At 47.7% G+C, this 23,669-nt stretch overlaps 1 protein-coding gene across 7 annotated transcripts in view; it reads left to right on the forward strand.

Annotated features, from left to right (window-relative positions):
* The first annotated feature begins 2,181 nt into the window (after positions 1–2,181).
* MGA (MAX dimerization protein MGA) overlaps positions 2,182–23,669 on the forward strand; it is a 64,377-nt gene continuing 42,889 nt past the window's right edge. For 6 of the 7 annotated variants that reach the window (XM_032189072.1, XM_032189067.1, XM_032189069.1 and 3 more), the window contains exons 1-5: positions 2,182–2,283; positions 12,348–13,489; positions 18,983–19,913; positions 20,256–20,343; positions 20,489–20,584. In XM_032189072.1, coding sequence (XP_032044963.1) covers positions 12,426–13,489; positions 18,983–19,913; positions 20,256–20,343; positions 20,489–20,584 — 2,179 coding nt within the window. In that variant the 5' untranslated portion in view covers positions 2,182–2,283; positions 12,348–12,425. Of the gene's footprint in view, positions 2,284–3,231; positions 4,786–12,347; positions 13,490–18,982; positions 19,914–20,255; positions 20,344–20,488; positions 20,585–23,669 lie in introns of those variants that run through there. The other variant, XM_032189068.1, reaches the window with a different exon arrangement.

The following is a 23,669-nucleotide window of genomic DNA, read 5'->3' on the forward strand; positions in this document are numbered from 1 at the left end:
CACGGACACGGGTAAGGTGCTTTGTGGCTGGTGCTTTCAGCTGGCCCTGGGGGCAGCTCCTGGCTCCCTCGGGCTGGAAGCCAGCAGCAGCACAGAGGCCCCATTCGGATCCTGCTGCATCCTCTGTGCATGTGTCTGCGCTTTGGGAGGTGAGCAGCAGGCAAGGGGGGATCAGCCAGGGCCGGGCCCCTCGCAAAAACAGAGCTGCTGAGCCAGCCTTGAGCTGTGAAATGTTCTCTAAAGGGTATTTTAGGAAAGGTTTGTTGTCCTCCCCACATTTATTAAAAGGTCTGAGATTTATTCTATTGAGATAACGATCTGCCCTCAGGGAGCTGCCTTGCAAGCAAACATCACCCCCCTTTGCAGTTTTGCTGGTGGGAGGAAGGTTTAACCCCTTGCTCTCAGAACCACCCGTTATCCTAACAAAGGGACAGTATCTGCTCCCGGGAACTGTTTTCTACCCTGTCCGGGCAGGGAAGGGTTTCTTAGGTCGTGGTCCCTTCCAAATGGGAAAAGGATGAAACAATACTGGGCAAGACTTGTCACAGCTGGAGATGCCAAACCTCCAGTGGCTACAGCAGCTGGGGCTCTGGCTTGCTGCCCCCTCGGGGAGCACTGATCCTGAGGCAGATCCCAGCTTCTGCCCCTCAGGAACTGGCCCCAAGGAAAAGGCCAGCTTGAGAGGGGTTCCCACAGAGATTTTCCTGGGAGGTTTCTACCTAAGATGAGCACCAACAGGAGCGAAGCTCACAGAGGGGAGAGAAGAGAGGCTGCTGGGGAAGCAGGCTGGGAGCCCCAGCGAGTAGCTGCTGGCTTTTCCTGGGGCCATGAAACTAAAACAGCGAGGGGCAGGCCTTCCACATCACCCCACGTTGTTCCTTGGGGGAACTGTTTTTAAGAAAATCTGCTCAGCCCTTCTGCCCAACCTTATCTTTTTACCCCTAGCAGTTGATCAATGGCATCAAGCTTTGGAAATAAAATATGTATTTATTTTTGCTGCCCATTTACACATCATGACACAGTTTGCAGCTCTGGCAACATCCAGCACGTGCAGGCTTAAATCATGATGATGATGTGAAACAGCAGTGGCTCTGAGACGACCCATCCTCTTCTCAAAAGGTTTGCCCAGTTCAAGCACCATGGCGGCATCCTGGGGAAGCAGCCACCAGCAGCGCACCCCTCCCACACCTCCTGACAAGGAAGCCCTTATTTGGGATGCAAAATCAACATGGGAAGGCTTAGGAAGTGGCAGCTTCACAATTATCTCAGCAATCTTTATCTGGCTGCCGCGTGCGTGAGGCTGATTTCATTAAACATCCACACGTTGTGTGCTTCAGATGGCCCTGACTCACTGGGAGCGCAGGAAGGCGCATCCTGGCGTTTCGCAGGCTGCGTGATTGATCCAAGCCTGTAACCGGCGCGCTCCAGGCGTGAGGGTGGTGGTGGTTGTGAGAAGCAATTAACTGTTGTTTACGCATAATTATTTCCGTGTTACGACTAATTACAAACGGGCGTCATTAATGGGAGAAGGTTTGTTGGCGGGGGCTGGGGCTGGGCAGGCACACCCCCGGTAACGGCTCTGGCAGCCCCTCGCCCCTCACAGCCCGCGTTATCCCTAATTAATTTTATTTAAAACTAGGGGAGGCAGCGCCCGTTTCCGCCCGCTTTTCGGGGCGCACACGCCCTCGGCTTCCACAAGCCCCTCGGCTCTCCAGGGCGCGGGCCGCCGGCTCCGTGGCGCGGCCGCGCGGGGCGTGAGGGGGCGCGGCGCGGGCTCCCTGAGGGCGGCCCCGGCCGCCATTTTGTGCCCCCTGCCCGCCGCCGCCCGGCCGCGCGCGCTTCCCTCGCGCCACGGCGGGGGAGGGGCGGCCAGGGCGGCGGCGGCGGCAGCAGGGCGGAAGTGCGTCGGCGGGCGGCGCCGGCCAATCAGCGGCGCGCTGCCGGCGGGCGTCGCGAGGCAGCTTGACCGCGGCCGCCGCCGCGCTGCGCTCCTCCCCCCTCCCGCTCGTCCCCCCCCCTCCGAGCCCCGGTAACGGCCGCGCGGCGCCGCAGCCGGCGCCCTGCACCCGCGGGGGCGGCCCCGGCCGAGGGCAGGCGGGAGGAGGAGGTTGAGGTGCTGGGGGGGGGGGGAGGCAAAAACGGGAGCGGCCCACGTGATGGGCCGGCGCAGCCAATGAGGACGGCGGGAGGCTGCGCGTGGCACGCGAAGGCCGCAGGAGCCGCGAGCGGGCCGCGTGGGCCGGGGCGGTGCGCGGCGCCCCCGGAGCCGGCGGCGGGAGGCAGGTAGGAGGCGGCCGGGCCGGACCGTGCCCCCCAGCACCGCGTCCCCGGGTCCGAGAGCGGCGCTCGAGGAGGAGGCGGCGTGAGGCGTGCGCGTCACGTGAGCGCGGCCGCCCAATCACACGTGCGCGCTGCCCGGGCCGCGTTTGAGGCGAGCGGGCCGGGGAGAGGCGGCGGGAGGGCGGCGAGCGCTCCGCACACACACAGCCCCTCGGGGGTCGCGGCACGGGCCGCCTGCACCGCGGGAGGGGTGTCCCGGGGGCCGGGGTGTCCTGAGGAACCGGGTGTCCCGGGGGAGGGGGTGCCGGCCCTGAGGGGCGGCGGGGCTGCCCGCTGCCTCCTTCCCCCCGCCGCCGCCCGGGAAGGGTCCGGTGCGGCTCGGCCCCCAGCAGCTGCCGCCTCCCGGGGCCCTGCCCCCCCCCCCCCCCCATCCCTTTCTCTTTCCACCGTGCCCGGCGCCTGCCGTCACCCGGCCTCGCCCCGGCCCCGCGGGCCGCGCCCGCCCCCTGCCGAGCGGGCCCCGCTGAGGGGCTGTGGGGGGGCCGAGGCGGGGCGTAACGGCTCGCGGGCGGCCGTTGGCCCGCGGCGCCGCGCGTGCGCCCCGGCACGTCGCGTGAGGCGGCCGTTGGGCAGCGCCCCCGCCCCTCCCCGCCTGTCCCCTCCCGCCCCGCCGCTCCCTCTGCGGGCGGCCCCCGCCGCCGGGCGCTGCCCGGCCCCGCCGCGGCTTCGTGCGGGGCGAGTTCGCCGCCAGCCAGCCCCGGGGTGGCGCCGCGGGGAGTCCCCGGGTGAAAAGGGAAGCGGGGAGCGGGGAGCGGCGCTTGTGGCCGGGAGGCGTGAGGGTTTGCGGTTGTCGCTTCAGCCCGGCAGGCGGAGCGGCTTCCAGGAGGCTTGCAGTAGCGCGGTTTGTGCTGTTCGCCTCGTTCCTTGAGCTGTCAGAGCTCGTGCGTTCACGCTGTGACGCTGTTGGTGCGTGGCTGCTGCTGAGCTCGCCGGTCGTCTTCTCTCTTGCTTGGCAAATCTCCCTGAAGATTTGAAGACGCTACAGACTGAACGCTGAAGGTCTCGTGAAGAAGAAGGCAGGCTGCTAGGGGAAATAGCGATCCAGGGCACTCTGCCCAACGCAGCCGCTCAGCACGCTGCTGCAGCACCCTTTTGGTGCCCTCAGGCACTGGTTGTTTTGTCTGTGAGTCTATTGAGAACCAGAATGGGGAATTGATTCTTCTTGAAAGTCTTGCTGTGAGCGAGCATTTTTGTGCCTATGTATGTGTTTGTGGGAAAATAGCATAGTTCTTACTCCTGGCAGAGATGGCAGAATTATTTCACTTACCTATTCTGTCAGGCAGCACCAGCTATTACACTCTACTAGTGTTGGTGCACATGCTGCTGTGTCTGTCATGGCAGGTTAACATGCAACTGGATGAAGCCAATGTTAGTCCCACGTGTTAATAAACCTTGCTTGGTTGTCTACCAGGAAAAAAAATAAAAGAAACATTTTTTTTGGAAGTCCAAGATGCTTACAGACACGGTGGAAATAGATCTTTGCTTTAGAGGAGTGAGGAAGAGCTTTCACTTGAGAACAGCCATTTGTCCATTTGCCGTTGCATAGGCAGCAGAGGATCTACAAAAAAAAAAATGGAGACGTAATATGCAAGTAGGCAACAGTCCCATTAGCTGCAATACCAGCAAGACTTTCTTCTTGAGGTCTTGTTCTTCAATAATTAAGGATGTGGTGGGATTTTTGTTTGGTTGTTTTGTTTTTAAGTACTGTGTGACTTTAGAATCCAGCATCAAATTATGATGGCAAAGATTCTGTCTTCACAATAAGATGGAATATTCTTTCCTTTTCTGATGGATTCTGGCTGTTCTAGTGCCTATGGTAAATCCTTGATGTGTCTTTTTCTGATCTTTGTCTGATCTGGATAAGGAAGAATGAAGTGAGAACAATATGGGTGAGAAGAACGATGAAGACTTGTCATGAGAAGAAAGTAGCCAGAGGAGAGAGTCTGTTTAACAAAAAACAAATGAAGGCCCAAATAGAAAGGCAGTAAGGGATATAAACAATAAAGAAGAAAGAAGATGGAATGTGGAAGCCAGATAAAATATATCTACAATGAAAATGTTTACGTTCATTGCTACAGTCTCTATCTTTAGGAAAAGCCAATTTGGAAACCAACAAGATCGTGACCTAAGTACAGTTACACAGATACTTGGGATGATGGAGTTGTGCTGTTTTGCTGACTCGTGCAGTGCTTTTTGCTAATGTTAATGTTGTGTGGTTGGCCTAACCGCAGCATAAGTCAGAAACGAAGATGGATATGAAACTTGGAACCCATCACCAACAGTGTGGTGCTTTAAATGCAGTTACTTTCCTTTTATTGTAACTTAACAGGGGAATAGGGTTTCCCTGATGGTTACAATTTGATGCACTAGAGCCACTGGCGACTCGGTAGTAATAAGCATCTCTACAAAGCAAGAGCTGAACAAGTAGCATAGCCCTGAGCTGAGGTGAAGTCTTCCTTAATTTCCTGACTTGCTCTGCTGAATGTTCTTATTTTTGGCTCTCATTTTTTTTCTATGATGTGGAGAAGATCCTCAACTGAAGATTTGTACATGCGGTAAAAGTTTTGTGATGGCTGTGAAGGGACTGAAATTGATCAGATTGGTGGTGTTGATTATGGCCAGCGTTGGGTGGGAGATAACATACAAGCTTGGTTTCTTGTTTTATCTTGTAGCTTTCCATAGTTGGAATAATAGGATATTAAAAAAACTCAGCATTATTAATGATGTTATGAAGAATAGGGGGAGTAACTAAAAGGCTTTATTTTAAACACTGAAATAATAACACATTGTAAATACCTACACAGGTAAAACACTGGTTACTTACAGTAAACACTGATGTCCCTCCCTTTCTTCTCCCCAGTGGTTTATAACTAGTATAAAGGGGTTGTGTTTCCATTTTGTAGTGTTTGGTATTTGGGAGGATCTCTGTGTATCCCCAACGCTCAGTAGCTCCTTAGAGACCTGGATATCGCACACTGCGTTGTGGGATTAATGGTGTCAAACAAAACACTGACGTAAAGGGGGGCTGAAAACTGTGACACGCTTGGCAGTTTTTCTATAGGAGAGGCCAGTGCAGGTATTTCCTCCCTCCCCCAAGTGTTTGCCCGCAGAATAGAAACGGCAGCTTTTGCAGGGGTGCAGCTGTCAGTCTGTGAAGCACTTCCTGAGCTACCAGCTAGTCAGCTGGGAATAGTCAGGGCTCCGGGTGGTGCGAAGTGAGTTGGGTTTTACTACAAAGTCATGTTCTGAGCTGAAATCTGACATCTCACAAGCTGCGTCATTCCTGCATGTTGGGGATGTGAGTTGTCTGTGCAGGTAGGGCATGCGTTTCAGTATGTTTGCATCAACAAGGAAACCACAATCTGGAAAAACAGTTTTCTTACTATATTTTCTTTTTTCTTACTATTTTCCCCAGCAACAATCCATTTCTTAAAATAAACTGTCTTTTTTTTTTTTTTTTTAATCTTAGGCTATAGCTAGGTTCTACCACGACTTACACCTGTAATCTTCTTGACATCAAATTATACTTCCTCATTGTAGCTGAAGGAAGAGCTTCAACTACTTCTCTGTCACAACTAAGTGGTGTAAACTATTTCTTTTTGTTAAGTAGTTTTGGGGTAGGATTTTGTTGCCTAAGCCCAGGGGTTGAGAGCCATTATATACGATGTGACATCTGTGTACAGCAAACGCTGAGCTCTGGCAGGCCAAAACTCTTCTGGAGAAGCAGTTGGAGAGCAGTGGGACAAGTAATGGTACAGAAATGGGACTGTATACGTTGAGAGGAGCAGTTTAATCCAACATGGAGTTTGAGAATTAACAGACTTTCTTGCGGCGTGCTACTGCGTTAATCATTCTCCCAAGTGGCAAAGCATTGGCTAAAGAAAGTGTATTTTTGTATTTTAACCCCACTAGTGTACACATTGCACAACGCTTCTTGCTATTTATAACATCACTGGATTTCCAGGTCTCTATAAGTGTTTTTTGTGGCCACAACTTGGGACTTGGTATGGGTTTCAGGGCCGCCTGGTCTTTGTTACTGGCAGACTTGAAGACTAAGACTCTGCTGACTCACTTGTGCTGGGTATTGGCATGGTTGTTTTGGTAGCTGTCCTTTCCAGCTAGCGAGTGTAGTTTCAGCTGCTGTCACTTTTAGCTAGTGAATGTGAGAGCTGAAAGCCCCCGTTCTGCTCCAGTAGTAGTGCCTTTCATATACCATATCTGAAAGTACGCCATCTGACACAAGTCTGGTGTATCTTGACTTGTGCAGTAGGGTTTTCCGTATTCAGACTGAAGAGATGACTGCTAGCAAAAAAACACCAGCAGCCCATCAGCACCTCATTTGTGTTTTCCGCAGGTTTGCAACCGTTGAAGTTCTGCCTATGTGTCTGCCTGCTGCCTTGCTCTCCCCATACCCACCTAGCAAAGCCTGGGCCTTGTGACCCTCCAGCTGGTGGTCTGCTATGGAATCTTTTTTTGTTTTGGTTTGGTTTGGTTTTTGGTTTTCAGTGCAGCTCCAGCTAGCACTCTGTGGCCTGCTGGTTGCTGAAAGTTACAATGGCTGTGTTATTTGTAGTGGCGAGGCTGGGAATTGGTGCTCTGTGCTTGCAGGCATTACTGAAAGAAGGCATGTGGTTTGCATGACACACGCTCAAAATACCGTGTTTTGGGAAATAGTGTTGGGAAATGCAGCCTGAAAAGTTTGTAGTTTATGCTTTTGAGGCTCTGTGAAGCAGGGAGAGCACTGCTGGGTGGTGAACTTCAGAGTTTCTGGTATGACCGTTGCGTTATTGGTTACTATCCAGCGACTCCACTGATTGTGGAGGGCAGTATGCAGGTGGTGCATGCCAGTTCCTTTCTCTGTTACCAGTTGGTGTCTAGCACAAGTAAGGCTTAAAACTGCTGTTGTTACTGATCAAAAGAGACAGTTCTTTATTGCAGTGCTCTGGTTTCTTGTCAGCTGTAAACTGCTCAGAATGGGGCTACTTGAGCTGGTGGAACTTCTCTGACCTGTACTGGTGAATCTGCTCTGTCGATAAACACAGGGCTCTCCTTCTGTTCCAGGCAAGGCTTACTGTACGAGTTAGGTACACTGGTAGCAAAATCCCTGGCAGCATCAACAGTCCCTGGTGTTGCTTCTCTTATCACGGGAACACGTGCAGTGTGTCTGTGGCCCCATCTGCCTCTCGGCGTAGTGCAGCTGCTCTGGGTGAGTGGTTGTTGTAAATGGCCTCTTGCTAAAGGTGGGCGGGGGCACAGACTTCCTTCCTATCACCATTCAGAAATGTGTTGCTTAACATAAAATTGTGTGTCAATGTATCTTGTGGCCCCAAAATGTGATGACCGCTATACCTAATAAAAGGAATACACGTCTTTGTCAGGATCACTGAGCAAAAGTAACTTCTCTTTTGGAGTAAGGTCTGTGCAGCAGTACCATGGCAGCCGTTCCTTCAGCTCCCCACCTGGGCGTGCTTGGGTCTTGCCCAGAAGATGCAGTTTGTGCCTTCCACTTTCTCTGGTGGTGGAAAGTGCACGATCACAACTTCCTCTGTAGCCTTGCAGTGTAGGGAATGCTGGAAGCGCTCCAAGTTCTGTAACCAGCAAGCATTTTTTTGGCATGCTTAACAGGGAGGCTTATAGTGATGAGGTTATAAACCAGGTGCGGATAACTTGGTGGTAAAACCACCGAGCCCTGCCTCTAACAGTGCGCCTCTGTGCATCCCGCCTGTGAGGCTACCGAGAAGATCGGTGCAGGGGAAGCCTGTGCTGTTGGTCCTTAACGTCTGTGTGGAGTCTCCTGGGGGTTGTACGAGTGTGTCTGTACAGGAAGGGTGTGTGGAGATGGGGAGACCAGGGCAGAGGAGGGAGGACAAAAGGAGAGAAATGTCCAGAAGTATGAAATGTGAGATTTGAAAATGGTGTTTTTAGAGAAAATGGGATAGAAGGGAGAACATAGAAAGGAAGGAGAAAGCATGAGAGAGGATTGTGGACAGCATCTGGGATTCAGATATTGTACTTGGGGGATTCCTAACCCAGGCAGTTAAATGAAGTGTTTACAAGTTGAATTACAATAAATGCTTTCGATGTACAACTGAGCTGAAATGCTTTCCTGATTCCTTTCTTCCCCTGGCTTCCCACTTGCTGCATGACGTACAGAAGCACTTGACTGTTAGCCTTGGCTTTTTCTCGTGCTGAGGCACTTGAGGAGCTTCTCACTGAGAACCATCGTGTGAGGCTGCTTCAGAGCAGGGCTGAGCATGACCTTAGCGGAAAGAACACAACCTCCTCGCGAGGGTTGGCGTCTGCCTGCGCCTTCCTCTGAGCCTTTCTTCTCTCCTCGCTCCCAGATCTGCGGATGGCAGCGTTTGGGTGTGACCCGTCCGTGTCCGCACCCAGCTGAACGCCTCCCTCTGCCTCTCCTGCGGGTACCAGCCCAGCCCTGCGTTGTCCGGGATGTGCTTTCAGTCGGTTTCTCTGCACGGAGCCTTCCTTTGGTTCCTCGCTCGACATCCTTCAGGCTACCGGGAAGGAGCTGCCGGGCTCTGCCTCCCACACGCCCGCGTGGCGCCTTGCTGCACGTTTCCCCGGTGCCTGCGCAATGTGGTTGCCGTGCTGCGAGCCCCCGGGGGCCCTCCCCCGGCTGCGGCGGGGGGGCTGCGGCCGGGGGCTGCCGAGGGAGGGCCCCGTCGGGGGCCCGCCTGCGCCGCCGCCCGGCCGTCGTGGGGCAGCGCCGGGGGCGGCCCCGCGGCCCGAGGCGGGGCCGTGGGGAGCGGGGCGGGGCCGGGAGCCCCGCGGGGCTTCGAAGGCGGCGGCGGGCGGGGCGGGGCCGCTCCCGCGCCGCTTCCAGAAGGTTCCGCGCGCGCACGCGGCGCGGGGCGGCGCGGCCCCGCGAGCTGAGCCCGGCGCTGTCGGCGCGGGCACGTGACGGGCAGGCGGGAGGGGGGGGGGCGGGGGGGAGCCCGGCGGGCGGCGCGCGTGCGCGCGGGGCGGCGCGGTGACGTCAGAGCGGTGCGCACGCACGTTGTCCCCAGCTGGCGGCCACACGGTCCGCGTGAGGAGCAGGGCAGCGCCGCGCTCCCCCCGCCCCGCCGCTCCCCGCCGCACGGTAACTACGGGCAGCGGCCGCGCGGCCCCCTCCTCCCCTCCCTCCCTCCCCGCTCCCTGCCCGCGCCGCCTCCGCGCGCCTCCCGCCCCAGCTGCGAAAATTAACACCAGGCGCCGCCGCCGCCACGAGGCGCCGCCCGGCCGGGCCCGCCGCCGCCGCCGCCCCGCGAGGCCCCGCCTCGGAGCCGCCCCGCGCCGCCGCCGCCGCTTGCCCTGCCCGCACCGCCCTTGGCGCCGGGCGCTGCCCCGCCGAGGGGCGGCCCCGCGGGCCCCGCACGTGCCCCCGCCCCGCCGCCCGCCCCCGGCCGAGCCTTCCGGCCGCGGGGGGGGGGGCGCTGGGCTCCCGCCGCCTCGGCCGCTCGCTCGGGCGGGAGGCGCCGCTGCCGCGCGGTTGAACGGCGGCGCCCGCTGCCACTGGAGCCCGCGCCCTCCTCCCGTCGGCAGCGCGGCGGCGCCCCGGGCCGGCCCGGCTGGCAGAAGGGGTCCGGCTGTGTTCCCGCGCTGCTTTTACCCGGTTCGCTCCCTAGGGAGCTGCCTCTCCTCCAACTTGAGGTCTGGGGATGGCTGAGAAACAGCCGATGCTGATCAGAGCTTGAGGCTTTGCAAGTGCGCACGCTGACCCGGAGCAGAAACTCTGCACCCTAATAGAAGGCGTACTGAAGCCGCATTACAATAGAAGTGGCTACTGTGTCTGACCAAGTGTAATAAAACATGTGAAGTTGTTCTTGTGATAGATGATGGTAATGCTGAAGGAGCGTAGCTCTTGGCTACTGTAACTGCTTCTAATCACGCTGCAACCACAAGCATCTCAGACGTGCTAGATAACTGTGAGCGCTGCTTATGGCAGAAATAACTTTTAGTGCCATGTAGGAACTTTAAATATTGGAAAGCAAAAACTGGCTCAGTAGTTCTTTGTACGTGTTGAATTCTGGCTGAATGCATGGCTGTTGAGACCTCTTGAATTTATTTCTGGCATGTGTAAGTTCTTCCTGAAGTGAGGTTAAAGTTGAAGGCTTTCTGTACATCTTAAACCAGATTTAAAATCACACAGTGTATATCCTCAATAAGCTACTACAGTTTTGCTGTACGGTGCAGAGCATTAATGCAAACTCACTTTGTGATCCTACGTTCAGTATACATACGAACGTGCTGTGTGTGAAGAGAGATGGTAGGTCGGTGGGAAATCACATACAGCTTAGAATATGAGTGCTTTCTCTGCCCTCCCCAGACCTGTCATATTAATAGACATTTATTTCTCTATTGTTTTTTTTGTTTTATAGTTTAGAGCTTTTGTAGGGAAGCCTTTTTGGGGACTGCGGAAATGCTCTATTGAAAAAGCAAGGCAGCATTAGTAAAACAAAAGTTATGACGCCTGTTTTGCACAGCTAATTAATTTTGTGTTCCTTTCAGTAGTGTTGTGTGTGTGTGTAAATATTTCCCCCTCAAAGTAAAACTGAAAGCCATGTCTTGTAACTTCACAGGTCAAACCTGTGGAGAAGGCTTTTTTGCCCCTCCTAATTTAACTTTTACATGAAATTCTAAAACGTCGAGTTGAAAGAGTAGAAGCAGGTCTCTTGTATTTCCTAGGTGTCGAGTCTGTTCATCACAGGATATAAATTGCCCATCTCCTGAGTTTTGAGGTCATTTCCCATATACATGTGGCTGCTGGCTTGGACAGCGTGCTTCCTCCTACAGTACTGCGGTCCTAACAAAACACACGTGTCTTACTGAAGACCTAATTCACTTAAAACTTGTGAGCCTGAGTTAATTATCTGAGCAGAAATCTGATTGCTTTCAACCAGCTAACTCCTGGTGCTGGTGATTCACTCCTGTCTCAGGTTTCTGGTTCCCCCCAGCTATGCATTTGATACAAAAATGGGCTGTTCTTTTTGCTGTGGCGTTCCGTATGTAATCGTGTTTAAAATACAAATATCTGCGTGGGGGAATGGCAGTCTTGTGAGGCACTGGAACTACTTAAAATGTGCCAACCTGCTTAAGCAGTATATATTTTTTATTGTCTTAGCATATTGATAAAACACTCCCATGTGGGTTAGACGCAAAACACTGGAATTATGTATATGCTGGTAGAGGAAACTGTTTAGTTTCCTAAGCAGTGATTAGGGTAATCATATCAGTACCAATGTTTTCTTACTTTACTTCAAATATTTTCATAATTTAGGAAATAGAGGTAGCTAAGGTTGCCCAGTGCTTTTCATTCTTCTATTTTATCTTAGCTGCATGGCCTTTTGGGAGGTTAGCTGGCCTATTTTTTCCCCGAGCTTAGTCATTTGAAGTGTTTTGGCCCTTCCATTCTTTGTTTCTGTCTTGAACAAGCTTTTAGAAGATCTCAAGTTTATGGGGAGGGAAGGGATCCCGAAGAAATCCTGACCGCACAAACTTAATCTTTCTCAATAAAGAAATTTGAGGAAAACAATGTTTTTTCTTCTCCCTTTCCCAGAGGAGCGCTGGGACCTCTTTATTTCTGGCAAGAGCAAATGACTTCTGCCTTTGTGTCAGAAATGTGCTGTTTGCTGTCCTGAAAACTTCTGCACGTTTGCTAAATGTTGTTTCTTAAGCAAACCTAAAAAGTTGAGCCAGTATCAGAACAAAGAACGCTTTGATGCACTGACCAAAGCAAAGAGCCCTGTTGTGGCAAAGCATTACATGAAAATGCACTTTAAGGATATTGTACCCCGCATCTCTGAGGCCTGAAGTGCATATGCACAAGCAGACTTGACTTGATACGTCCTAATTGTGCTTGATTTTAGAGTAGTGATTGACTTCTAAGTTCTTAATGTGGAGAACTGTTATAGACAGGATCTCTCATGAGACTTTTACACCTTTTTAGAAGAGAGAATGTATTTCAATAACTTCAACTGGCTTTGTTTTTTTTTTTTTCTCTACAGAAAGGTGACCACATGTAGAGGATTATCAGAACTGCACAGAAGTTGACTTTGATTTGAGAGCTTATAAAACTGCTCATCATGGAGAAACAGCAGATCGTGCTGGGTAACCGGGATGGCGGGGCAGTGTTTGGTACAGCACCTGCTTTCTTTGTCATCCTGAAACAACAGCAGGGGAACGGGAAAGCTGACCAAGGAATCCTAGTGGCCAACCGCGATGCCTGTGCTCTTGCCAGCAGCGTGTCAGCTCCAGTCAAATCCAAAATGAAGACCTGCCTCCCCGCTGACTGCGTCTCGGGGGGCATCACTGTCACCCTGGATAACAACAGCATGTGGAACGAGTTCTACCATCGCAACACCGAGATGATTCTGACAAAGCAGGGGAGGCGCATGTTCCCGTACTGCCGGTACTGGATTACAGGCCTGGATGCTGGCCAGAAATACATCCTGGTCATGGACATCTCCCCCGTGGACAATTACCGGTACAAGTGGAACGGCCGCTGGTGGGAGCCCAGCGGGAAGGCAGAACCCCACGTCCTCGGGCGAGTGTTCATTCACCCGCAGTCGCCTTCCACCGGCCGCTACTGGATGCACCAGCCGGTGTCGTTCTACAAACTGAAACTCACCAACAACACCCTGGACCAGGAGGGTCACATAATCCTGCACTCGATGCACCGCTACCTGCCGCGACTTCACTTGGTGCCTGCAGACAAAGCCACAGAAGTCATTCAGCTCAACGGCCCTGATGTCCACACGTTTACCTTCCCGCAGACTGAGTTCTTTGCAGTTACGGCCTACCAGAACATCCAGATTACCCAGCTGAAAATAGATTACAATCCTTTTGCTAAGGGATTCAGAGATGATGGGTTGAATAGTCGGCCTCAGCGCGATGTGAAACAAAACAGTAACTTAGAACTGGAAGGAAGTAATGTTTTTAGTTCTGCCAGCCTTCGTGGTCGCCCTGCTGAAGTTGATGCCTTAGGTTTGCATCAGAGGAGTTTAGATTCTTCATTCATTGGTCAGAACCCATCGGACATTGATATGGAAAAAGAATCCTTTAATGCAGAAAGGGACTTCATGGGTTTCCTGGACACTGACCTGGCTTCGGGTGATATGCCAAAGCTAAAACAGGAAGCCTCTGAAAGGTGAGTTAACATTCTGTTTTTACAACAAGTTACTAGTGGAGTGGGGGAACTTGGTAAAACATCAGGTAATGGGATGGTCATTAGACAGATCTTTGCAGCTAAAGTTTGCTTGACCTGAAATGATGGAACACTTAATGTTAGTAAAAGCTGCTCTTTGCCTTAAACGGTCATCTATCAGTCTGGATTTCCTAATGCAGAGTAATGAGGAGTACAAGAGTTTGGCATTTTTTCCTGTGTTGCTTTAACTCCCTTTGTAAAGAAATATTGAAGGGTTTCTCTTAACCTTCATAGTATTTTAGTAGAGTAAATATCATGTTTTAAAGTTTTAAACACAGTGCATTCCAGCCGTCAAAACGTTGCCTTTCTTTTTAGGGTTGTTTACAACCATGCTGTCTGTTTCTTCAGTTCTTTCCATTAGAGGATGGGTGAGGGTGTGTGGGGTGTAAGGGTATTTAGGTTGGGTGTGTGTAGGGATTTCCGCAAGGCAGTTGTAACTGGCAGCATGCCACTGTTTTGTCAATAACTGCTTGTGTGAATTCTTCGAGCCCTGAGGAAGAATGAGGTTAGCCTGTCTTTGGGTAGTCAGTTACTTCATGTGTGCTGGGATGTGAGAGAATCTGCACCTAGGAAAGTACTTCTGAATGACTGTGCCACTGCTCAGACCTTAAATTGCTGTTTGATAATTCTGTGCTACGTGCTTATCCGGGTTTGACTTTTGGAGCCATTGTAACTTCTCACAAATAGCAGTAAAGCAGTCCAGCGTACACCGAGAACCTCTCTGTAGCATTGAACCTTTGGGTTTCTGCTAAACAACAAGCGTTTAGGTTTGGCAAGCAAGTCTGGCCAAGCCTATAATTTTACTACACTTTATCTTACTTTTCAAAACGTAAGTAATGGAACAGCAGATTTATTGAGTAATTAATTTTTGTCAAGAGATGTTAGAAGTACTTCAAACCTGAAGAAACGGTTTAAAGAAAAAAGCCTGTTTCTCTCCTGCCACTTCAGGTCCGTCTCTGACTTAATCTGCCAAAGATTGAGTAACAAAAGCATCCTTATGTAGATCAGTATGCCAAGAAATGATTTAACTGCAGGTAACTACTTTATCAATGTAATTAGGCTATTAGGGTGATGGTGTAATTAGAGGTCAGTTCTTGGAAGAAAAATGTGGTACTTATGACATAATTATAGTTTGTTTCAAAGGCTGTACTACATTTAGTGTGTTTTAGAGAGAACAGAGGTTTGCTGGATTGTTTTTTTCTTGCGGGAAAGCTTGTTCTTGACTCTTGAGTAACTGCAAAACTGAATCACAAAGACATTCTCCATTCTTTGAGCCTTTCTCGTTGTAATTATTCTTACAACCATGGGAATTGCTTTGGGGTCTGGTGTCCCAACCTTTCTTCTGCAGGACCTCCCAATGCCATTGTATTAGAGAAGAATGCTTAGATTCTCAAAAAGTGGAAATTTTAGAGAAACACATCTTGAAGACTGAAAGTAAACTGATTTCAGACAGGATGGGCAATCTTTAATTCTAAAAAATACAGCATGGAACAGTGTTCAGATAACTTCACGTATTTTAAGTAAACCAGCAAATCTCTGAAATTAATGACTGAAAAGTTAGTAAAATTTTATCTTAATATCGATTTTTACTTACTTCATAAAATAATTTTAAGGACTCAAGGACCTTCTTTTGAAGAACTGGTGACACAAGTTGGAAGGCTCCGTTTCTTCTGGTTCAGAGTGTATTAGTAGTGTTCTCTAGTTTCTCATCTAAGACAAATTTAGAATCATAGACTATCCCAAGTTGGAAGGGACCCATATGGATCACTGAGTCCAACTCCTGTTTACCTCTAAATTCACCTATCTACTCCAATTTACTTCTAAAGTTTGCTAAAAGCTTCACAGAGGGAGCCTGTACAGGGTTTTTCTCTGCCCTGGGCTAGGAAGTATTTATCATTTGATGAATAGATGTTACCACATTCCTAAAACAGACCTCAAGCTTTGTCCAGCCTTTTGTTTTAAGCTTTGTAATCTGTGTGAAAAAGCCAGGTTCTGTACTTGAAAACAGAAGAAAAGATCTCACCTCAGAACTGGCAGAACTCTGTTTCTGTGCTGGAGTTTTTCAGGGCACTGGTTCTCCTTTGTACCTTCAGACCTCTTCACGCGGTTCTCATGCAATGCAGCCGAGATCTGTTCATAAATACAACAACCTTTCAAGGAAGGGGTTGAGAAGAGGCATTTTTCTTTATCAAACAACAAATATAATTGTGCTTTTTTTTGTAGGCAAGCTCTTACCCATAAGTTGATGGGTGCTATCTTGCCTTTATGCAGGGTAGTGATTTGGGCTGATTCATGTGTGTTGAAGAGCTAGAAGTTGGGAGCTGCAGCCTCTCAGACAACTCTCCCCAAGGAAGTGGGGTTCCTAGTGCCGTGGGGGGTGATAGTTCCCCTAGTGTGCAGGCTTGCTGACCAGAGGCTTTGTCTTGCTGCGAATGGAGCTGTGTAGGATGGTGCATGTACCTGAGGATAATTATAATTTGGAGTTGGTAACGCACTTTGCAAATAAAGGATTCTTCTCATTATACTAGCTGGTGTATTTTCTTCTGTGTTGTGGTAGTATGTTCAGTTTCATCAGGTGCACTGTAAGGAAAAGAAATGTTTAATTTGAATTGTGGGCACTTGTAAATGAATGTTTATGCCTGCAGCCTCTTGGATGCTGGGGTTATAGAGGGAACCCCAGGCAAAATTCACCAGTTCACAAATCTTGCAGGCTGGTTCACCCTTCTTGTTCCAAGATCTTTTGAAATTCTTGGTTTAAAAATACAGATTATTTTTTTTTAATGTTCCTATAGACTTGTTTGTCTAGTTTAGGTGTCTTGTGTTTAGTTTGACAGTTCAATTTTCTTTCCTCGTTGACTTCCTTTGGAAGAATGCTGTAGTGATCACCCATCAAAGCTCAATCACAGATTGCTACAATTGCTGGATTAATTCCAGATAATCCAGATATGTGTTCTGCGGTGTGCTTTAGAAGTATCCACTTGGAAAAACCCATCTATGTCAGTACTTCCAGTAAGAGAGCAGCTAAACAGATGAATTTAGCAAAATGCAAGACAACGATTTCCCTGCTTTAACTGTTTAGTTGTGAGGTACCAAATAATATATTATTTGGGGGTATAAATATGCTTAAATATGAGCATTTTCCCACATCAGGCCAAGAAAAAGGTAGTTCAGACATCATCTCAGCATTTCTACCTGATCTCTGATTAAGCAGGGGATTTTGAGAGGACAAACCGGTGTGGCTCATTTTCCCACAGCATGTAGGAAGAGCCTATATAAGGGTATTTCTGTGGCTGCTCGTGTTGGAAATAGTGCACATCACAGGTGAAGAGCCAAAACAAATTACCACTAAGAAGAAACTTCTGAATTTCAAATCTAAACAAGTGCTGGTGAGCATTTGGGCAAGTGTTTGATCTTCTCATACGTACACACATGGATGATAGCTCACTCTTGTCTTCATTTGGCTCACAGTCTGCAATATGCAGACTAAAATAGCATTTGTGCCTACACGTTTCTTTTTTACAGCAGGGCTTCTTTGTTTTGGGTACTGTCCAGATCCCTCATAGAAAGGTATGCATCTTGCCTAGAAAGTAATGCATCTTGCAAGGGATAAAGAAAAATGTCTGGAGAAGTCCAGGCTTTACTGGGCTTCTAATTGGAAACAGTGAAACTCAGATGAGAAATTTATTCTTGGCCAGCAAGCTCATTAGGTTTTTTGTCTTTTTATTTTAGAGAATGTTCAGGTAGAATAGCAGATTAATGAGATTCCTTAATTCCATTCACTTTGACAGTGGGTTTGCTGTACTGAACAAACCTCTGTATTTGCTGTGACAGAAATTGGAGTTGTCCAGAACCTCTAAACGTATCATCTTGCAGTTTCTCTCATGGTAAAGTCCTTGAAGAAGAAAGTCTTACTAATCTTATATTTGACATCCTTAATGAAATGAAAGCTAGAAACACTTCATAGAGAACTTGATGACCAGATAAGATGGTAAACAAAACAGGAGTGGTGTGCAACTCTCCTGTAGCACGCCATTCCCTTTCAAGGCAGGTTTTTGCTTCCAGCTTAATTCTGGTTACTCGCTGACCTTCTGAATTGTGGCAGATTTTCTAGATAGGTTCTGTCTTGTTCCTAGGAATGTTATATGTAAACATATCAAGCTGCATCCTGACGGTCTGCTCCCTGTTTTACATACACCACAGCCTGTCTTTGTGAGCTGGAGACTCGCAGCTCCATGTTGTGACTCTTATGTGTCCTAGCTTTTCTCCTGTATGTCCTCAGTCTGTGGAGGCGGAAGCAGCCTCTTCCTCCTCTTCCCCTTCCTCTATCCCAGTCTGGGATTCGGCTGAGGGTGGTCATTGCATAGGGAGGGAAGGACACGTATAAATCTGTATAAACTCTATTAAAAAAACCCACAACATTCCCTTTATATAATGTATATAATATATTACTAAAACTGTTAAATTATTGAAATTGTCAACATTAACACAAATATTGATACATAAATAATACTTGAGTAACTACATGATGTTAATGCAATTTTAATAATTTAACATAATTTTAATATATAATGCTGTGTAATACACAGAGAATGTTGGAATGCCATCTGACATCTTTAGGAATGTTTAGTGCTCTGACTGTTACTTTCTGAGGTTCGTACTGGGTTTGAATTTCTGGTTTCATATCTTAGCTTTCTCTTATGATGCTGAGGAGCCAGCTTTTGATGCTCTTAACGAAACTGCTGACTGTAGTTTTCTGACTGATAGGGCTGTCACTCAAAGCAACCCATCACCTGGGAGTGTGACTGCAGTGTCCAGCATGTGCTGTGTCAAATTCTGGTTCGGTCAGTACTCAGATGGAGTGTGGAAGATGGAGCATGGTTCAATACCTGGTTAACATTCTGCAGATGTTTTCAAAAAATAGTTTCATTTAGGAGTTTTCTGCATGAGGTTTCAAGATAAATTAACTAAAATTTCAGTTAAATCATGTAAATTGAAGTGCATTAAACACTCACTTGGCTTCTTTTTTTCAAGTACAGTGGCTTTCCTAAGGTGGCAATTAGATATACAGCAAACTAAGTCCACTTCTAAGCATTTAAAACATCATAACTTAGCATGAGTTCATATTAAGCCTTAAATAGGAAAAATGCGAACGTTAATCCTGATATTCCTGGGGAAGGAAATCATGCTGCTGCCTTCAGATAAGAAGTTGTATTGTTTTCAGTGATGCCTTATGTTGTTTTTTGTTTGTTTGAATGCTTACTGCTTAAAACGAAAGCTTGTAAATGACAGCTTCTTTAGCAGACTCATGCCTGGGAGTATTTTGGAAGTTCTTTATGATACATACAGAGAGGATTATGGGAAATGGTAGAATTTTGGTGGAGGAGGAGATTTGATACAGGTCTGTGTTTACTTTTTTTCCCCTTTCCCCCTGCACAGTCCCATTACTAGCAGCTACAAAAGCAGTTCCCGAGTAGCATCCCCAGTGGACCCAAATGGACACTTCAACGTAGTCATTAAAGAGGAGCCCGTCGATGATTATGACTACGAGACAAGTATTTGCACACAAGGAATAACTGTGAAACAGGAAGACACAGATGAAGAAACTGATGAGTATTCCAACACTGATGATGATGATCCCATCCTACAAAAGCGCCTGAGGAGGCGCAGTGAAACAGATGGGAATGATGGAGAATTCAGGTCTAGGAAGCGCATGCTAACCAGTCCTTCAGGTGTTGCCAAAGCAAAAATGTTAAAATTGGATAGTGGGAAGATGCCCGTAGTCTATTTGGAACCGTGTGCAGTCACAAAGAGCACAGTGAAGATCTCTGAGCTGCCGCAGACCATGCTGTCCTCTTGCAAGAAGGATAAATCCCCTTTGAGTGCAATACTGGATTCTTTGCCTGTTTGTTTTGAAAATCACAAAGATTCCTGCACAGATGCAGCCCCTGTAACTGAGGAGATAGCTATGAAAAAAATATCTCCTGGGAGTAAACTGTCGCAGAAATACTCGTCAATCAAAGAGGCCCAATGGGTTCTATCTAAATCACCTAATTTTAATCTCAGGGGCTCTGTAAGCTGTCACTTTTCAGATAAAGAGATCTGTGGAAGAAAAAAGCCTGGAATACTGAAGAATCCTGTGTCCATGAAAGGCGCTGGTAGCAATCAAAACGCCATGTCATCAGGTACAACTAAAAGAGGAAGGCCGCGGAAACTGAAAATCTCCAAAGCTGGTCGGCCTCCTAAAGGTCTAGGGAAACCTGTAATAACGAGCAAGAACAGCCCTCTGGGGCCTGGGAGCATCCTTCCGGATGTTAAGCCAGACCTTGAAGATGTTGATGGCGTCCTCTTTGTGTCCTTTGCATCAAAGGTAAGACCAGACTGGTTTGAGTAAAATTCAAAACTCTTTAAAAATGTATCATTTTCAATCTCTTTGTACTTAGAAGTAGAAGGTATGTTTTCTTTTAAAATGAGTTGTGAGAGTTATGGCCTCCTTCCAGAGCTATTATCTTGTCCCTAAGCTAATTATGACATTGTCTTACTTAATGATTTCTGGAGAAATAGTGGGATCTAGGGTTCTGTATAAAATAATGCATACTTATTTGTCTAACAGTCTTGAATTTGGAATATTACAATGATATTTCATGTGGCTTAGTTGGCATCTAAGTCAGTGTTTTTGAGGCATCTTATTCAAGGCTCTTTATGTGTGTAGGAAGCTCTTGACATTCACACTGTTGATAGAGCTGGAGGAGAAGAGTCACAGAACCTTCAGGCTCCCTTGCTGACTACAAATGATCCAGGTACTTTTTTTTTTTTCTTTGCAAGCGAATGTTCCTCACAGTAAGGGAGCTTGTGAGGGCACACTGGAAATGTAAACATTTAAGTCATTTTTTTTTTGCATGTTAAATGCTTTTTACACATTGTCTCATTTTACTTTTTGAGCAGATTGCCAAGCAAGAATACAAGTACTGGAAAAGGAATTGATGGAAGAGCTGAAAACCTTAAGGCATAAGCAAGTAATACATCCTAGTCTTCAGGAAGGTAGGTGTGCAGTGTGGATGCTGTTGCAGCTGGTTGTGTATTACACTCAGTCATACAGAGTTGATAGTTTCCTACTGGATATAATACCATGTATGTCTAATATCATTCACATCTGGTGTTGGTTATTTTTTTCAAACACTGGTTGTTCAGCAGTGTAGGTGGGTGTATGTACAAGTAGGAGAATATAAAAGGAAAACTGTCTGAAACTGCGGTCAGTTGCCCTCTTGCTGCTTGTGGCTATGACAGAAAATCTAAAATATCTGACCCAATTTTTTCTTAGAGGCTTTAAAAGTGGTTTCAACCAGCCAGTAAAGATATTTTTGTTTTCACACATTTATGTTGGTAACCAGAAGAGATGGAGGAAGCAAAAGATGTTTCAATCTCATACACATACTGCAAGAGGATTCATGGCATTATATGCCTTTTGTAGAAGGTGGTGAGCCTTCAGACTTCAGGCCATGCCTATTTTGTAAGGAGTTTGTCCTTGTAGAGAGGAGATGGAGCTAGAAATCCAGAACACTTAACAAAGACAACTTTTCTGCTGTTGGAGTCTGCTTTTTTGAGTTGCTGTAGATCCTGGTCCACTAGTCACATAGAAGGGCCAAGCAAGGTACTTGCAGTTTGTGGGCTCTCTTATGCTGTTTTGTCCTGAGGTCAGATAGGAGAAAGTCAGTGATCTACACAGCAGAACTTATTCTCTCTACTGATGATGTTGAAAGTCTTTGGTGATGCCAGTCCTGAGACTGATGGCTTTGGCATAGGCATCAGAGCAGCTGGTGAAGAAACGGATCCAAATTGAAGCAGCATGTGCCTCGTGCTCTGGAGGATCTGGTCCTGAATTTCTCATGTATAATTATAATGCTGTAGGAATTGTGACTCCAAATACTGATCTTGACTCTGATGCTATTTATTTTGGGTTCTGGCAGAGTTTCTACTCTGAAGAACTATGGATTGTCTCAAATGGTTCATGCACGTGTATGGTGACATCAAATGCGTCAATTTTTGCAACTGTTTGCAGGGGGGGTGCCTTTGCTTCTTGCTAGTGTTGAGCTGATGTTCCCTTCTTCTACCTTTACAAAGCCATCAAGAAGAGCAGTAGAGAGCTCTTAGAGGTCTGCCCTGGATGTAGTGTGAATGAAACAAGATCATAGAGTCACAGAAGGGATTTTTTTGAGCCAGGAGAGGTTGGAAGGGACCTTAAAGATCACCCAGTTCCAACCCCCTGCCATGGGCAGGGACACCTCCCACTAGATCAGGTTGCTCAAAACCACATCCAGTCTGGCCTTGAATGCTTCCAGGGATGGGGCATCCACAGCTTCTCTGGGCAATCTGAGTCAGTGCCTCACCACCCTCATAGTGAAGAACTTCTTCCTAACGTCCAATCTAAATCTCCCTTCTTCTAGTTCAGAGCCACTGCCCCTTGCCCTGTCACTTTTTTTTTTTTCCATTTGCTGAAAATGGAACTGATGAACGTAGTCATCAGATAGAGAAAAGAGAAGTACTCCAGGTTTGCTAGGAAACTGTCAGTACCTCCCATAGGGACTAGCATTAAGATACAGGATGGATTGCAGCATGTGTTGGAAGAGGTGGTCCTAAAGATTTTGCCAGGTATTGGGACTGCAGGAGGAGATGCTTTGAAAGATGGGAAGGCAACTGTAGCACGTTAGGAGGAAAGCCTCTGCTGGAGTACTGCCACTTCAGCATGATGGGTTGCCTCTTCTCTCTGAGCCAATTTGAAACCCCTAGCACGTTCCTGAAAATCAAAGGCACTGTTGTCTGGCATCATGTTTCAGAGTTAGCAGCTGCCACTGATGAAGAGAGGAGACAATTATTAAGGAGGAGGTTCTTAATTTGCTGCTATTTGACTACAGCAGCTGAAACTTAGCAGTACTCTGGGGATGACTTGAAAATGATAAAAATGATAGTTTACCTGTCATGTTCGGTGCTGTCCGTACAGACATACACTTACTGTTAGCATTTATTCTCTTCAGGCTGTCAGTGTTCACTCCATGATGTGCTTCATGTTGGAGTCATTCTCTGCTTTTTGTGTGTGTGTGTGTTTTTTTTTTTTTTTTTTTTTTTATTTGATGACCCTAAACAGAAATAATCCCATTTTGTGTACGGGTAATGCTTTTATTTTTGTTCGAGTGTTAAAAAAACGTAGGCCTCTTGTTGAAGGTGACAGAATAATTCAAATGAAATGTCAAGAAACATAAACTGTGTACTCTTGCCTTTTTATTTTAAATTCACTCTGAATAGAAATAGACGCCATCTTGACATTTGGCAGTTGACATATTTTTATACAAAACGCTAGATTGACTTGCTGCTCTCTTTTGCTATGTAGATTTGTGCATCTCACTCGACTGTCTTTGATAAAGATGTTCATTTTTAACTGCCACATCTGAGACTTGTTCCATGTTGATTGTTTGCAGGCTGCCAATAACCAGGTGACTGTGTTGCCACTTATGAGCATAAATGTGCGCTACCAACACAAGGTTTCAGCAGATACACTCTGCGTGTCTTAAGCGCTGTCAAGTCATACATTTTTTTATTTCAAAAAGTGCATATTTAGCACAATAATTTTAGACTTGTTGGCAACAGAAGCAACCTCCGTAGGTTTCTCTAGCTAAAAATCTAAATAAATATTCTTTACTCCAGACTGAGCTGAATTTGATTGACAGCAGTCACTTCTTGAATTCACCATGTAATAATTTTTTGAAAAAGGTGCTAAGTCAAATTTTACTAGCTAGTTCCCTCTTCCTCTCGGTGTCCAGTGTTCCTGTATCCTTACCGATTCATAAAGATACCTGTTGTGGCTAAGTCAAGTCTTTCAATTTAATCATTCTGGGGGAGTCGATGAAGGAAGATATCAACAGGCAATTAAGTGTTTGTGGTGCTAATCAACAAGACTGTTTAGTTTCATTTTCCCTGTGCTTCCTCCCCCCCAGTAAGAAAGGTGATTTATTGCAAAGTGCTGAGAAGACAGGATACCTAATTTCAAGCTTATCTATAAGGATGTAAGGATAGTGTGGGGGAGAAAAAAAAAAAAAAAAAAGGGCTACTGAGGTCCTGAGAGAGTTGAATA

This window comes from Aythya fuligula, chromosome 5, assembly GCF_009819795.1.
Source record: "Aythya fuligula isolate bAytFul2 chromosome 5, bAytFul2.pri, whole genome shotgun sequence".
Taxonomy (NCBI): Eukaryota; Metazoa; Chordata; class Aves; order Anseriformes; family Anatidae; genus Aythya; species Aythya fuligula.